The sequence below is a fragment of the Ursus arctos genome, unplaced genomic scaffold, assembly GCF_023065955.2.
Source record: "Ursus arctos isolate Adak ecotype North America unplaced genomic scaffold, UrsArc2.0 scaffold_16, whole genome shotgun sequence".
Classification (NCBI taxonomy): Eukaryota; Metazoa; Chordata; class Mammalia; order Carnivora; family Ursidae; genus Ursus; species Ursus arctos.
This window is the reverse complement of record NW_026622830.1, coordinates 11,190,709-11,205,627: the sequence shown is the minus strand read 5'-3', so window position 1 is coordinate 11,205,627 and position 14,919 is coordinate 11,190,709. Positions and strand designations below refer to the sequence as shown.

At 55.1% G+C, this 14,919-nt stretch overlaps 1 protein-coding gene across 1 annotated transcript; it reads left to right on the top strand.

Annotated features, from left to right (window-relative positions):
• The first annotated feature begins 4,566 nt into the window (after window positions 1–4,566).
• CEBPB (CCAAT enhancer binding protein beta) lies at window positions 4,567–10,870 on the top strand. Its single transcript, XM_048222360.2, has one exon. It carries the CDS (start codon window positions 4,933–4,935, stop codon window positions 5,971–5,973), a length of 1,041 nt encoding a protein of 346 aa, XP_048078317.1. The 5' UTR covers window positions 4,567–4,932; the 3' UTR covers window positions 5,974–10,870.
• The last annotated feature ends 4,049 nt before the right edge of the window (window positions 10,871–14,919 follow it).

The following is a 14,919-nucleotide window of genomic DNA, read 5'->3' as shown; positions in this document are numbered from 1 at the left end:
TTTTGCTCCGATGTCACCTCAGTGAGGCGTCCTCTGACCACTCTAATCTAAAGTTAAAATCCACATCACCGCCACTGCCCCTGCCCCCACTGCCCTGCCCGCACTTCTCATTTCCCTCTTCTGCTGTATTTTTCTCCAGGGTGTTTACCAGGATCTAACACAATGTATACGTTACTCATTTATCTTGTTTCTTGTTTGTCTTCCCAAGGGGAATGTCAACACCATGAAAACGGGAATCGCTCTGTCTTGTTCATGAATATGTTTCTAGGGTATGAACCACCATAGGTGCCAAAAAATATTTGATGAATGACTAAGTGAAAATGAGCACCTTTGTCTGTAGACATTGGTTCGTTGGACATTTTTAATTCTTTCAGTAGCCTGCTTCTGTCCTCTGAGTATCTGTCATAGCCATAGTGCCGGCATCTGTATCCCAAAGCAAGAGGATTCAGTTAAATCACTCCTGCATTCCCAGAACACACCACATGGTGGCAGCATATGCACAGACAAGTTTCACGAGCCAGCCCTGAGCATCTCCTAGGTCTCCAAAACTCTGGATCCCAGGGTATTTGGCTTGGCAGCCCTCAGGGATCTAATTTCAGCCCCATTTGGTAGATGGGGAAAGTGAAGCTTTAAAGAGGAGGTGTAGTGGGGAAAATCTTGGAATCAGGGATCTGGCTTTTCAGTCTGGCTCTTTTACTGGTTCACTGTGATCTAGGGGGAGGTCCTAACCCTCTTTGGACCTGTTTCCCATCAGCCTACTTTGTGAGGCTTCATGACTTACCAGGCCCTCTGGAGGCCAAGGGGATGCACTCCCATGTGCCACAGTGCGCAAGTTGGGGGGGGGGGGGACTGCTGGCTCAGAATCCCCAAGACAGAGGGGATATTATTATCCCATTCTGTAGACCAGGGAATGAGGTCTAGAGAACACATTGGAGTGTGCCAGCCAGGAGGGCAAAGAACAGGAACCAAAGCCCACCCCTGCAGGCCTGCCATTCCAGAGCCACTAGAGACCGGCTCCATGGACCATCTCTGATGGCTCCTCTTTCAGCCTTGTTCCTACCTGCTGGCTGATTTCTGCCCCTGCGAACACCTTTAATTAATCATTCTCCAACAAGGGAGCGACACTGGGACTCCCTTTGAGCAAGCTGTCTTGGTTTTCTCCTCCTGAAAATGGGGCTGAGGAGAAGCTGCAGAGGCTGGGAGAAGGGATTTTGAAAGAGGTTTGGGGGCAGAGGAGGGTGTGTATCTGGGTAGGAAAGAGCCTGTTCCTCCACAGCCCTCACCGGGTTCCTGCCCACACTTGCAGCCACATAGGCCCAGCCCACGGATTCTGGTTTTAAAAGAGAAGCTGAAAATTGGAATTTTGATGTGAAGTCTCCTGATTTTTAAATGTTGGCAATAAATTCATTAGGACAAAAAAAAAAAAAAACCACCCACAATAAAGCAAAACACCAGGGGGTCACACTGAGCATGTCTGTGGGTTGGATGTGACTCCTGGCTGCCCGTTTGAGACCCTTCCCCACCCCTGGCTCCTACAGACACCCAGGTGGGATGGTAACCGGTAGAGGGCATTGTGGGTGGTGTCAGGTGGAACCTGGCTTCTGGGCTCTCCCTGGCGCAGGGCCACGGGGCGGGCTGGTGCCCTCTGAGCCCTGGTAGATCCGCACCCATCAGACCCTCCTTGGAGGGGAGCTGAGCATTAATGGTGCGGCAGCAGGCAGGGCCTGTTGAGCAACGAGGCTTGTAAAAACAAGGGCTTACGTCACCTGAGCAGGCAGCCTCTGTGCGGGCACCTGGGGTGGCACTGCGGTGGCCGCTGATTTCACCGTCAGGCCAGAGTGGGGAATCTTGAGCAGAGAAGGGCAGGAAGCAAAAGGCTCAGTGTCTGGTGGGTGAAGTCCATCCTGGAGGCCAGCAGAACGAGACCCGGATGGGCTGAGTCTGGTCCCTGGGGGCTGGTCACCAGGATCCGGTTGCCCCTCGACTCACCGTGTGACTCTGGGGCCCCCTCATCTGGCTCTTAGCTCTTCTATTCAGAAAATGGGGTTCACATCCCCGACCCGTTTTTATTACAAACCCAAAGGAGGAAGGTGAGCCTGGAAAGACTTTAGTCCTTCCCACCCCTTAAATGTGACCTTGGCCTCAGTTTCCTCATTTGTAAAGTGGAGATAATAGGATCTGCTTCCTACAAATTATCAAGAGGATTAAATGAGTTAATACATGCAGAGAGCTTAAAATGTGGTTCAGAGAGGGTGGAAGACGTGCTTGAGGATACACAGCAAATCCTCTAATTAGCTTCAGACCCCCTCAGGTCTCACTGCAATCTCCCCAGAACCCTGATAGGTGTGTGTGTTGGGGGGGGGGCTGCTGAGGCTCAGAAAGGGAAGCCATCCTGTCTGAGGGTACATAGCCCAGCACACGGGTGACTTCACTTTCTCCGCCTCCTCCATACATTGAGCATCTTCCCTGTGTCGGGCACTGTTCTAGGCACTGGGGCACAGCAATGAACAAAACAAAAATCCCTGCCCTGTTGACAGGGTGACATGGGGACGGGGCAGTGGGGACAGAAAGCCACATGCATAGGGGAGATAATTTTGACTGTAAAGAGAATATGGGAATGTGAAAGACTGAGGGTCTGGGACTTTCGATGGGGAGGTTAGGGAGGGCTTCTTGAAGGTAACCTTTGAGCTGAGCCCTGAGGAGTGGGCAGAGCTAGGGGAACAGTGTTCTTGGTCCAGGGAATAGCAAATGCATTCACCTCTGGTAAATTTTGATCATGCCCGTTGGAGGAGGTCCAGTATTCGTGGGCCAGCCCTCATGGAATGGGCAGTCTTTTGGCGGGGGTGGGGGGCGACTGAGGTAGACTGGACCAGTAGGGTAATGGTAGCTGGTGACAGGCTGGGAAGGAAATTCACCAGCAGGTGGGGCCAGGAGGGCCTCTTGGAGGTGGTGTGAGCTTCCCACTTTGCAGCTTGGAAGGCCTGACTGAGTGGCCCTCGGGCCTCAGATCCCTCCCTGGCCCAGAGGCTGCTGGGAAGGCCCAGAAAGCCAGCAGGCCCGGTCAGTGTTTCATCCTGTTCTTCCCTGCTCCCCCCACCCCCCAAGGGCGCTTGGAGATGTCATTTCTCCAGCTCTCTGGGGCGGAGGTCACCCCAGCTCAGCAGATAACACTGAAGGTTGAGCAATGCCTGCTGGCCTGCCAGGGCCAGGGCTGGGGTCAGTGGGCCGGGGGTTATCCCCAGGCAGGCTGGGAGCTCCTGCCTGGGCCGCCTGGACCGGGAATGGCAGAAGGGTGGGCCCAAGGAGCTGCCCAAATGGCCTAGGAATGGGGCTGGAGAGGGGAAGCGGCCCTTTGAGCCCGTGCAGCCCACTGTTCCAATGCAGGATGGGCCATGGCCTGTTTTCCCATCTGTGTACCAGGAGTAGCAAAAGCATCCTCCTGCCGGGGTGGAAAAGTGGACCCTGTGTCCAGGCCCACCCTCAATACAAAGTGGGGACTTGCTAACAATGGGGGAAGTCCCTTCTCTCCTGCATGGCTCTCAGTGGCATCTGGCTTGGCACCCCCATCCTCAGCCTCAGAAGTAGGTTTTTTGGTCTCAGATTGGCAAATAGGTCTTAGGGTGCCCTGACAAGAGCTCTTCTTTTGAGACTAGTGGGGTACATGAGAACATGTGACCTTGGGTGTCCTATCTCCCCCCCCTCCCCCGGGCTTCTTTGTACCCTGTGTGGGGGGTGGCTTCTTTCCAATGTGCCTCCCAGAGTTGACTTAAAAATGAAGCCTTATGTTTGGAAATCTGTGGTGGAGACAGTAATACAGTTAATAATAACTGTAACGGCACCTTCATGGCTGGAGCTTGGAGAAGTGAAGTGACTCGCCCAAGGTCACATAGTGTGGTAGAGTCTAGCACCCCCGCCCCCTTCCACCTCCCTGGGCCCAGGTCAGGGTGGGGTGGGGCCAGAGAGTACCCAGGTGTGGTCTAAGGGGGTGGGCAGGTCCGGTGGGCCGGGCTAGGGGAGGGGCGCAGTCGCCACAACAGAAGCCCAGGTAGAGTGCTCCTTTGAACTGCCCTCTCCCCCCCACTCAGGGTCCTTGTATTGGACGTGGCTTTAGGAGGGGAGTCTCTACCAGCGTGGAATCCCCTCCTTCCAAGAGTTGGGGATGGGGGCAAGTTTGGGGGCGGGGCCGCGCCCGGGGAAGGGCCGTGGAGATGGGTCACTTCTTCAGGAGCCAGACCTGGGGGGGCGGTTTGGGGTCTCCGGGATCCGGCATGGGGAACGCCTCCTCAGTGGGGCGTCCGGGCTGGGCGCCGCCGATCCTGAAGCCACCTCCTCCTCCAGCAGGGGGCGGGCGGCGGCCGTGTTTTGGGTGGGGGAAGGCGATCGCGTTGCCCCCTCCCCGGATTCCCCCCCCTTCCAGGACAGCCTCCAGCCCAGAGGGGGCGGTCCGGGGGCGGGGTCGCACCTCCCCTTTTCGCTCCCAATCCCAGGGCCGCCGGGTGGGGGTGGGCAGGGGGCGTAAGGCCACCCTCCCCCCCCGGGGCCCGCCGACCCCCGAGGGCACACTCCTGGTCTCGGGTCTGGCAGCCGTGCCCTGCCGACGCCCTCCCGGGGGTCTTGGGCCGCCACACCGCGTCCCGGCGGCGGCGGGAGGGGCCGGGGCGGCTGCCAGCGTGACGCAGCCGTTGCCATGGGCCGCCTTTATAAATAACCGGGCTCAGGAGAAACTTTAGCGAGTCAGAGCCGCGCACGGGACCGGGAAGAGGACCCACGCGAGGGTCCAGTCGTCAGCCCCCGCACTAGTAGCGGCCACCCCGGCGGCAGCGGCAGCAGCAGCAGCGACACAGCGGCGACAGTTCGGAGCCAGGAGGCCGCGCCACCTGCGGGCCGGCCGGAGCGGGCAGCCCCAGGCCCCCTCCCCGGGCACCCGCGTTCATGCAACGCCTGGTGGCCTGGGACCCAGCATGTCTGCCCCTGCCGCCGCCGCCTGCCTTTAAATCCATGGAAGTGGCCAACTTCTACTACGAGGCGGACTGCTTGGCTGCTGCGTACGCCGGCAAGGCGGCCCCCGCGGCGCCCCCCGCGGCCAGACCCGGGCCGCGCCCCCCCGCCGGCGAGCTGGGTAGCATCGGTGACCACGAGCGCGCCATCGACTTCAGCCCGTACCTGGAGCCGCTGGGCGCGCCGCAGGCCCCGGCGCCGGCCACAGCCACGGACACCTTCGAGGCGGCTCCGCCCGCGCCCGCCCCCGCGCCCGCCTCCTCCGGGCAGCACCACGACTTCCTCTCCGACCTCTTCTCGGACGACTACGGGGGCAAGAACTGCAAGAAGGCGTCCGAGTACGGCTACGTGAGCCTGGGGCGCCTGGGGGCCGCCAAGGGCGCGCTGCACCCCGGCTGCTTCGCGCCCCTGCACCCGCCGCCCCCGCCGCCGCCGCCGCAGCCCGCCGAGCTCAAGGCGGAGCCGGGCTTCGAGCCCGCGGACTGCAAGCGGAAGGAGGAGGCCGGAGCGCCGGGCGGCGGTGCCGCAGGCATGGCGGCTGGCTTCCCGTACGCGCTGCGCGCCTACCTCGGCTACCAGGCAGTGCCGAGCGGCAGCAGCGGGAGCCTGTCCACGTCCTCGTCGTCCAGCCCGCCCGGCACGCCGAGCCCCGCCGACGCCAAGGCGCCCCCGGCCGCCTGCTATGCGGGGGCGGCGCCGGCGCCCTCGCAGGTCAAGAGCAAGGCCAAGAAGACGGTGGACAAGCACAGCGACGAGTACAAGATCCGGCGCGAGCGCAACAACATCGCGGTGCGCAAGAGTCGCGACAAGGCCAAGATGCGCAACCTGGAGACGCAGCACAAGGTCCTGGAGCTCACGGCCGAGAACGAGCGGCTCCAGAAGAAGGTGGAGCAGCTGTCGCGCGAGCTCAGCACCCTGCGGAACTTGTTCAAGCAGCTGCCCGAGCCCCTGCTCGCCTCCTCCGGCCACTGCTAGCGCGGCCCCCGCGCGCGTCCCCCTGCCGGCCGGCCTCCGCGCTGCCGGGCGCGCCGCGGCCGCGGAGACTCCGGGAAGCGCCCGCGCTCCCGCCCCCGCCCCTGGTGGCGCCGGCAAAACTTTGGCACTGGGGCACTTGGCAGCGCGGGGAGCTCGTCGGTAATTTTAATATTTTATTATATATATATCTATATTTTTGTCCAAACCAACCGCACATGCAGATGGGGCGCCCGCCCGTGGTGTTATTTAAAGAAGAAATGTCTATGTGTACAGATGAATGATAAACTCTCTGCCTCTCCCTCTGCCTCCTCTCCAGGCGCCGGCGGGCGGGCCGGTTTCGAAGTTGATGCAATCGGTTTAAACATGGCTGAACGCGTGTGTACACGGGACTGACGCAACCCACGTGTAACTGTCAGCCGGGCCCTGAGTAATCGCTTAAAGATGTTCCTACGGGCTTGTTGCTGTTGATGTTGTGTTGTTGTTGTTGTTTTTTGGTCTTTTTTTTTTTGTATTATAAAAAATAATCTATTTCTATGAGAAAAGAGGCGTCTGTATATTTGGGAATCTTTTCCGTTTCAAGCATTAAGAACACTTTTAATAAACTTTTTTTTTTTTTTTTTTTTTGAGAATGGTTGAAAGCCTTTTGGGGGCAGTAGTTGGCTTTTGATTTTTTTAAATTTTTGGTTTATATGATTTTATATTTGCTTTCCTGATGTTGGGGGGGTTATTGTGTGTTGGGGGGGTTCTATTTTTGGCTTTTTTGGTGGTTGGGTGGGGGTGTTACAGCTGTTTCTTTTCTTTTTTTTTTTTTTCCTCCTCTGCTACTCCCTCCAGGGTCTGTGCTTGGAGATGGGGGTGCCAGGCTTGTGGGGGGGGAGGCAGAGGAGTGCTGGGTCAGGCTCCCAGAGTGACTCAGCGCCCCTGGGTGCTGGGGAGGAGTGACTGGGAGCCCTGCTTGGGGAGAGGTCTAGGGCCGCTGACTGGTCCTGACTGCCAGGCTTGGGTTTAGAGGGGCCTGCAGGTTTTTGACCTCTGTACAGTGTTTCGGGATGGGGCCAGCAGGCCAGATTATGTAGGAGGAGAGGGTACAGGTCTTGGTCCTGCGGTGCCCAAGTTGGGGCAGATTCTTTTTGGTAAGTGTAGTTGGGCGGGCTGTTTAAAAAGTACTTTGTGTGTGTATATATTTATTTTAAGAGGAGCCTGGGTGTGTGGGCGAGCTTGTGTTTGTGTGTCCCTGGCTTGCCAGAGGGGAGAAGCTGGGCCAGGTGGAGGGAGGTGGGGGAAGGGTTCCTACATTTCCATTCCCTTTCCTTAGGGTGGGAAGTTTACCACTTGCCTTCTTTGCACCGGTGTGGACACCAAGGTCCAGCCTCACCTGTTTGCTCATGGTGGCCGAGCCCGGTTTGGTCCTGGGACCGCTGTCTCTGATTCCCTGGGACAGAAGGGACCCCTGGCAAGGCTTCTGCTTCCCTGCCCCTGATACCTTCCCGACCCTCTGCACTGCACCCCCATAGCCATTCCAGCCCTGGACAGCATTCCTGAGAGCTGAGGATGGACATGGAGGGGTTAGTGTGGATACACGTATGTTTGGCGTCCCGCGGTGCCTGGCACACAGGAGATATTATATAAGCGTTTGCTCTTGTTATTATTTTTTGCTGGGAGGTTCCTGGCATTTGGCAACTGGTCTTCAGTGCAGCGAGAGTGTCGCGAGTGCCTGCCAGGGGTCGGGTGTCCAGTAAGTCCTGGACCTAACCCATCTCATGTAAGCCTCCCAACAACCTTCGCACAGGTGGGTACTGTTATGGGGCCTGTTTTCAGAGCCGTGGAGCAGCCTTTTTTCCCGTCCCTAAGAGTATGAAGGTGGTTTGGGGTCCCTGTGTCCTAGGAATTCAGGGGTGGAGTTGAATGGGAGCTTCATAGATTGGTTTGCCAAGGGCCTGGGGCAGCCCGAGATCTTGGGAGCAGCTGCTGTATGGTGGTTTTAGAAGAGGAAATGCGTTTTCCCCTGCTTTTCCCTCTGGGGGCCTGGATGTGCTTTCTCTGTGGGAGCCCAGGGTATGGGGGACAGAGACAAGCAGCTCCCACCATCACGGAGCTGAGGGTCAAGGCAAACTCCATCCCTCAACCCTAGCGTCTTTTGTTTGTGGCACTGGGGCTGTATGGGACGCTGGGCACAGAAAACCTCACTTTGGGCCTCCATTGTCCCTCCCACCCTCCAGCACGTCTCCTCCCTGTCCTGGGTGGGTGGGTGGGTGACTGGTTGGATCCCTGGAGTTGCCAAGTCAGTCACGTACCAGTGACAGCACTTTGGCTCAACCGACTTTAGGATTCACCTGCTAAAGGGCAAAGGCTGGGAGCCTGGCTCCAGGGAAGGAGGGGCTCAGTCTGTCTGGGGGTGGGGAGGTCACAATTTAGGACTGAATCTTCCCAATCCCCCCTCTCTTCTTTGTCACTGAGAGTTGGCTGGTGGCTGCGCTATACCCAGAGGAGGCAAGAGGGGAGCAGCCTAGCCACACAGTGACCCCCAAGCTTCTTTTTCCTGAGTACTGTCTTGGAGCCAGCCTTGAGTACAGCCCTTTACACACACACATCCGGATTTCATCTACGGAAGCACTCCAGGGAAGATGTTACACCCATTTCATAAAAGTAAGCTGTGGCCCACAAAAGTGGGGTTAGTGCTCAAGGAATGGGGTGAAGCCAGTTCCAAAGTTAGGTCTGACCCCCAGGTCTCTGGGGAAAGCTTGGGGTCAAGAGCCTGTTTTGTGATCCTGGGCCCTACCTGGATGACTCCTTGCCTGGCCCCAAGTTCAAGTACCCCAAATGCCAGAGTTAAGTGACTTGCATACAGTTTCACAAATTGGAAGCAAAAGAAAGGGGATTTGACCCTGAGCCCATCTGAAGAAGGTTGGGAAAAAGTTAACAGGTTGAGGGCTCTGCTGGTGGTCTGGGTGGCCTGGTGTGGGAGAGCTGTGGATAGCGCTGTGCCTAAAGGACTCTGGGAGATGTCATAGGTGGGGGGACAGCCACCGCATGGATCACAAGGCTAGGAGGGCTGAAGGCTTGCAGGGAGGAGGGAGGAAGCCATTCACAAGTCAGGAAACAAGAGAGTAGGCTGGAGGAAGGAGCACTGACGGGGTGAGGGGGTGCCCAGGAGGCCAGAGACGAGCCTCGAGGAATAGTAACAACAGTGTGTGTGAGTTCAGTGCTTAGGATGGGCAAAGTGCCACTCCAAGGCCTTGGCTCAGATGGGCGCGCTGGATCCTTCTGTCTGCCCAAGAAGACTAGTCATGTTAACCACAGACCCATTTAGTGGGGTTGACCACTGAGGCTAGCTGGGAACCCCAACCAGTATTTGCTTAGGACAGGAGAGTTGACAAAACACATTCATACCTCCTAATCTTAGGCAGTTGTCCCACGGCCTGGTGATTTCACCAAGGAGAAAAGTGGGTGTCCGTAGTGAAAGCTGGAGACACTGCCGGGTGCTTGCCGGTTGAATCAGCCCAGCCGCCTCTTGGAGGCTGTGGCTTTGGTTATGGGCATTTTCCTGCCAAGCAGACAGGCTCAGAGAGGGGAAGGGACCTGTCCAAGGTTGCACAACTGAGAAGGGGGGGAGTTGGGGTAGGAAAGAGAAGGGAGACTCCCCTGTGGAAACACTTAAAGGTGTCCTCCTCCCCCAGAGTCCCTGGAACCATTTTGTCCTTGTTTCTGAGACATTTATTTGTCCAGTTAGTTTTTCCATTTATTTGGCAAGCATTTGCTGAGCACCTGCTGGGTACCAGGCCTGATGCTGGTGCTGGGGACGTGGTGACGAAGACAGAAGTGACAATTTATGGGGGGAGGCAGACACTAAGTGTCCAGTAACTAGAATGAGGTAATGACAGGTGGGGACAAGGGCTCCAAAGGAAGGAAAGTGGGGCAGGGAGGGGCTGGGAGGTCCAGGAAGGCCTCTCCTAGGAGGCGAAATTCGGGCAGACACCTGAGCCAGGTGAGGTGTGAGGGGGACGGGCCTTGGTTTATTGGGCACACGCACGCTATGCTGGGTGTTATCGTATTTTATGTGGCATTTATTCTTTCAGTAACCCAATGACTTGAGTGCTGCTTATCATTCCACTTCCCCAGTTGGGGAAACCGAGGCACAGAGCGATGAAGTCACTGGCCCAACAGCTGATGAGTGACTTGGTATGAGATATGAATTCATGTCTTACCTTTGAAACCTGAGAAGCCTTCTCTTCCTGTCTGTGCCCATGGCCCCAAATTTCTCATTTGCTCTGTTTTCCTGTCCTGCTCCCTTCCCCCATCCTTTCCTGACCTGGCTGACCTGCTGGGTGACCCCTGAGGGAGTCAGGCTGTCCATTTGGCTGCCCCTCCTTGGGGGTTTTCAACCTTGTATTGGCTGTGGCCATGTGCAGGAGAGTGAGGGAGGCTGGGGGGTGCTGGGGAGATTGGAGTTTCTGGGGCCCCCACCTGTCAAGAATTTGAGCCCCTCCTGAGTGTCCATTGAGGCCAAGTATGAAGAGTCCTATTTTACAGAGTGGGGAGCTGAGGCTCTGAGAGGGGACACGACTTGCCCAGAAAACAAAATAGATATTAGAATCCATGCCTGTGTGAGCCCCAAGCTTACCTATCTTCTCTGCTTGTCACTGCACTCTGGGGGCACAGATGGACAAACCTCGATTTTACAGCCTTTGGAGGGCAAGATGCTCAGGCCAAAATAAAAAAATAAAATGCTCTGAACTTTGTCCCTTATTTGCTGGATGACTTTGGGCAAGATGCTTGACCTCTTTGGGCCTGGGTGTATAGTCACGTATTTAGTCACTGTGAAGCAAGCACCTACTGTGGGCCGGTCCGGTCTCTGGGCTCCCGGAGTTGACATTCTGGCGTGGGAGAAAGAAGAAAATGAAGGGGAGGGAGTGATAGAGCGTGACAAAGGGAGGGTGTTCAGAGAGCATTCCAGGCAGAAGGAGCAGCAGGTGCACAGACCCTGAGACAGGACGGAGCTCCGTGTCTTAGGGAAAGAGCAAGGAGCTGGTGTGGCTAAAGTCAAGGCAGCGATTGGTGACATGGACAGAGGAGAACAGGGGGATGGCAGGTCCTTTCATCCAGAGCTGGGGAGGCCAGCATGAGGCTGATGGAGGTTGTTTTGAGGAGGAATGAGTGGGTATCCCTGGCAGGGGCTGGCACCTGGAAAGCCCTTGACAAGTTTGTTGATGGAACGGAACAGGCCCTTCAGCCTCAGGAAGAGGCAAAGTGCAGTGGGTGAAGGGCACAGGGAGGCCGCCTGCCCGGGCCCAGGAGATCTCGTGGGTGAGCAGCCTCTGACCCAGGGCCTGGAGCCACAGTGAGCTGTTCACCAGGCAGGAATGAGGGGAAGGGCATGCCAGGAGGGGTACCGGAGGAGCAAAGGCTGGGAGCCAAGAGGGGGAGAGTTCCTTGGGAAGCTCTGACTGCAGAGGAGAGGGCACCAGGGGGAGGATGGCCAGGGGGGAGAGTGAAGTGGGGCCTGGCCTCCCTGAGGCGTCCGGGGTGGGATTGTTGGGGGGTAAGCAGGAGGCTGCACCCCAGGAGAGGTGTTTTCTTTTTATTTGACTTCCCAAGCAGTGCACGATCCTGGTTGGGAGGGTTAGAGAATGCAGAGCATCAATAAAAGGAGGAGACAGGAAGCACCCATAGTTCCACTACCTGGAAATAAACCCCATTAACACTTGCTGTGTGGCCTTGGACAAGTCACTTTACCTCTCTGTGCCTCATTTTCTGTGTTCGTAAAATGGAATGATAGTACCTGTCTCATAAGGTTGTTGTGAGGATTACCTGCGTGAATCCATGCAGCATATTCAGATCAGTGCCAGCAACAGTGAGTATTGGCCATCATCACTATTATTAACAATGTCATTACCGTTTTGGTGAGCTCCCGCGCTGAAATTTAGCTGCCTGCATTCTAGTTCTGAATTGCAGAGCTGAATTTACATTCTAGTTCGGAATCCCTCATTTCCTGGCTGTGTGATTTGGGGCAAGTGACTGCATCTTGGTGTTTCTCAGTTCCCCCCTCTGTGCTAAGAAGATGATAAAATTCCTCACGGTGTTTGTGAAGATTTGATAGGTAAATTCATGCAGGGCAATGGTAGAGCGAGTTCTGTATGCCATTCTTTCCAGAATTTTCACTTCATGTGTATTTTTTCTTCATTGTAGCTAACATTGCCTATTTGATAGTCGCTCCCCTCCTTCTTCCTTAGCAATGGGACACTCTGTTGTTGGGGGCAAGTGCCCTACTAAGAGACTACATTTCCCAGATTCTCTTGCAGCTAGGGATGACTAATGACTATAAATAGAAGTTGTAGGTGAGGTTTCCAGGAAAGCTCTTTGGGGGGGGGGGGGATTCAGCTATGAAGTACGTTTCCTTTTGCCTCCTTCCTCTGTACCGTCTCCACCCCCCCCCAACTCCTTCCTACTTTCTGCCTGGAACTCAGATACAATGGCTGGAGCTTCAGCGGCTGTTTTAACCATGTGGCAAACATTGAAGCATGGAAGCCACCTACTGAGGGTGATGAAACCGGAAGATAAAAGGCACTTGGGTTCTCGATGGTAGTGCAACAGCCACACCAGTCTTTGCCTGCCTTGGTCTGGACTTATTTATATGATATAAAAAATAAAAATAAAAAAATCTTACGGTGGTCTCTGTCATTTTGGCTCCCTGTTACTGGCAGCCGAAGCTACTTCTGACTGATACACTTGCCCACATGGAATCAGCCTATATGGAATGGACAGAATCTCTTCTGCTAACCCCAGCAAGGTCAAATCGTGGCCCCGCATGCTCCATAGGCAAACCACCAAGGAGGTCCTCGGTTTGGAAATGGAGAGGGTCAGTCCCTGCCGCAGAGCTCACAGAGCCATGTGGCAGCTGTGCTGGGACCCGACACCCCACACCACCCTGAATAACCCCTCTGCGACCACCTGCTCCATGGAGCCCTTAGCCTGCCAGGCCTGGGAGGCACCTTTGCTAGCCCGCCTGGGGCCAGCGCAGCTGGGATCTCTATGGGGTGAGTCTGTAGGCCAGGGAGCCAGGCTGGGGGAACTTTTATTTTTATAGCTGTCACCAGATCCCTGCCTCACAGGCCCTAGCCCTGGAGCTCTGGCGAGGACGGAGGAGGTCAGGGAGGAGGAAGGCTCCTCAGGGAAACTGGTGGGTGGGGATCAGTAGGCCCTGGAAGAGAGAACACTGGGGCAGGAGTCGAGACTGCCTGATTCAAGCCAGGCCTCAGTCCTCATGCTAAACAGGGCTGGTCATCGAGCACGCCTTGCTCACTCCTGGGGGCTGGCGAGGGACATACAGATAATGGGACTCTTTCCTTCCTTTAGTCTTGAAACTCAAGTGCAGGGCATTAGCTAATCCTGCCTTTCAGTTCTGAAGATGCTACCAGTCCTTGCAAAGCCTGCATTGCATTTTTGTTTTATTTCCCCTCTTCATCTCAGCTCCCCATGTCCATTCCATCCACTTCTCATAGCCCCTACCCCACTGTGGTTGATATCTGTCCTTATATATGTACATCTTACTGTTTTATGTCTTTTCACTGAAATATGCACACACAGGAAAGTGCACACAACATAGGCAGATGGGTCGGTGGTTTTTCCCTGCCCAGACCCATGGGTGGAACCAACACCCAGATCAAGAAAAAGACCATTCCAGCACCCCAGAAACCCCTTGTGCCCCTTCTAGTTACAGACACTCCCATCACCACCTAAGTGGAGAAAGGAGAAATCATTATCTTGATTTCTAACAGTAAACATTCATTTTGCCTGTTTCTTTTCTATAGAGGGAGAGAGAGGGGCAGAGGAAGGGGCAGAGAGAGAATCCCAAGCAGGCTCCACACCCAGCACAGAGCCGGATGCAAGGCTCAATCCCACAACCTTGAGATCATGACCTGAGCCGAAATCCAAAGTCAGAAACTTAACTGACTGAGCCACGCAGGCTCCCCTGCAGTTGCCTGTTTCTACACTTTATAGAGATGGACTCACAGGATATGCACTCATTTGTGTCTGATTTCTTTTCCTTGGTATTGTAGCTAACATTCATCCAAATTGCATGTATTAAGATTTGCTCCTCTTTGCTACTGACTAGAATCCTACTGCATGGATATCCCACAGTATGCTTACCCATTTTATTACTGAGAGACACTTAGGTTGTTTCTAACTTTTGGCTCTTGAGAATTGGGCTGTGATGAACATTCTAGAATACATGTCTTTTGGTGAACATAGGTACACATTTCAGTTGAGCATATACCTAGGAGTGCGTGCTGAGTCATAGGAAATGCTGTGAGAACGTGTTTTAATTCCTGTTAATGGTATTTAACCCTGGATCTTATTCTATTTCTTACTTTTTTTTTTCTTTTAAAGATTTATTTATTTATTTATTCGACAGAGAGAGACAGCCAGTGAGAGAGGGAACACAAGCAGGGGGAGTGGGAGAGGAAGAAGCAGGCTCCCAGCGGAGGAGCCTGATGTGGGGCTCGATCCCACAACGCCGGGGTCACGCCCTGAGCCGAAGGCAGACGCTTAACCGCTGTGCCACCCAGGCGCCCCCGCTTTCATTGTTCTTAATGTATATCCTTATCTCATCAATCTCCTGTATGTAACCAATTTCCTGTTTCTTGCACCGTGCCATGTTTCTTGTGGGTGATCTCAGTTCCACTACCCCACGGAATTTGCACATTTTTATTTTAATTTTTTATGTTGAATATATACTACCTACTCATTGTCCAAAACTCAAAAGGTATGAAAGGGTTTACAGTGAGAAGCTGATCTTCCTCCTCTGTGGTCCTCACATTCCCCTTCTCTTCCCAAGGGTTTTTCCTGTTTCAGGTGGTCTGTGCTAGCATGTGGTTGTGGGCCCACACACGATAGTCACACACATCACACGTTGTAGCACTGTCCGTGCTGGTCTCAACTTTGCTT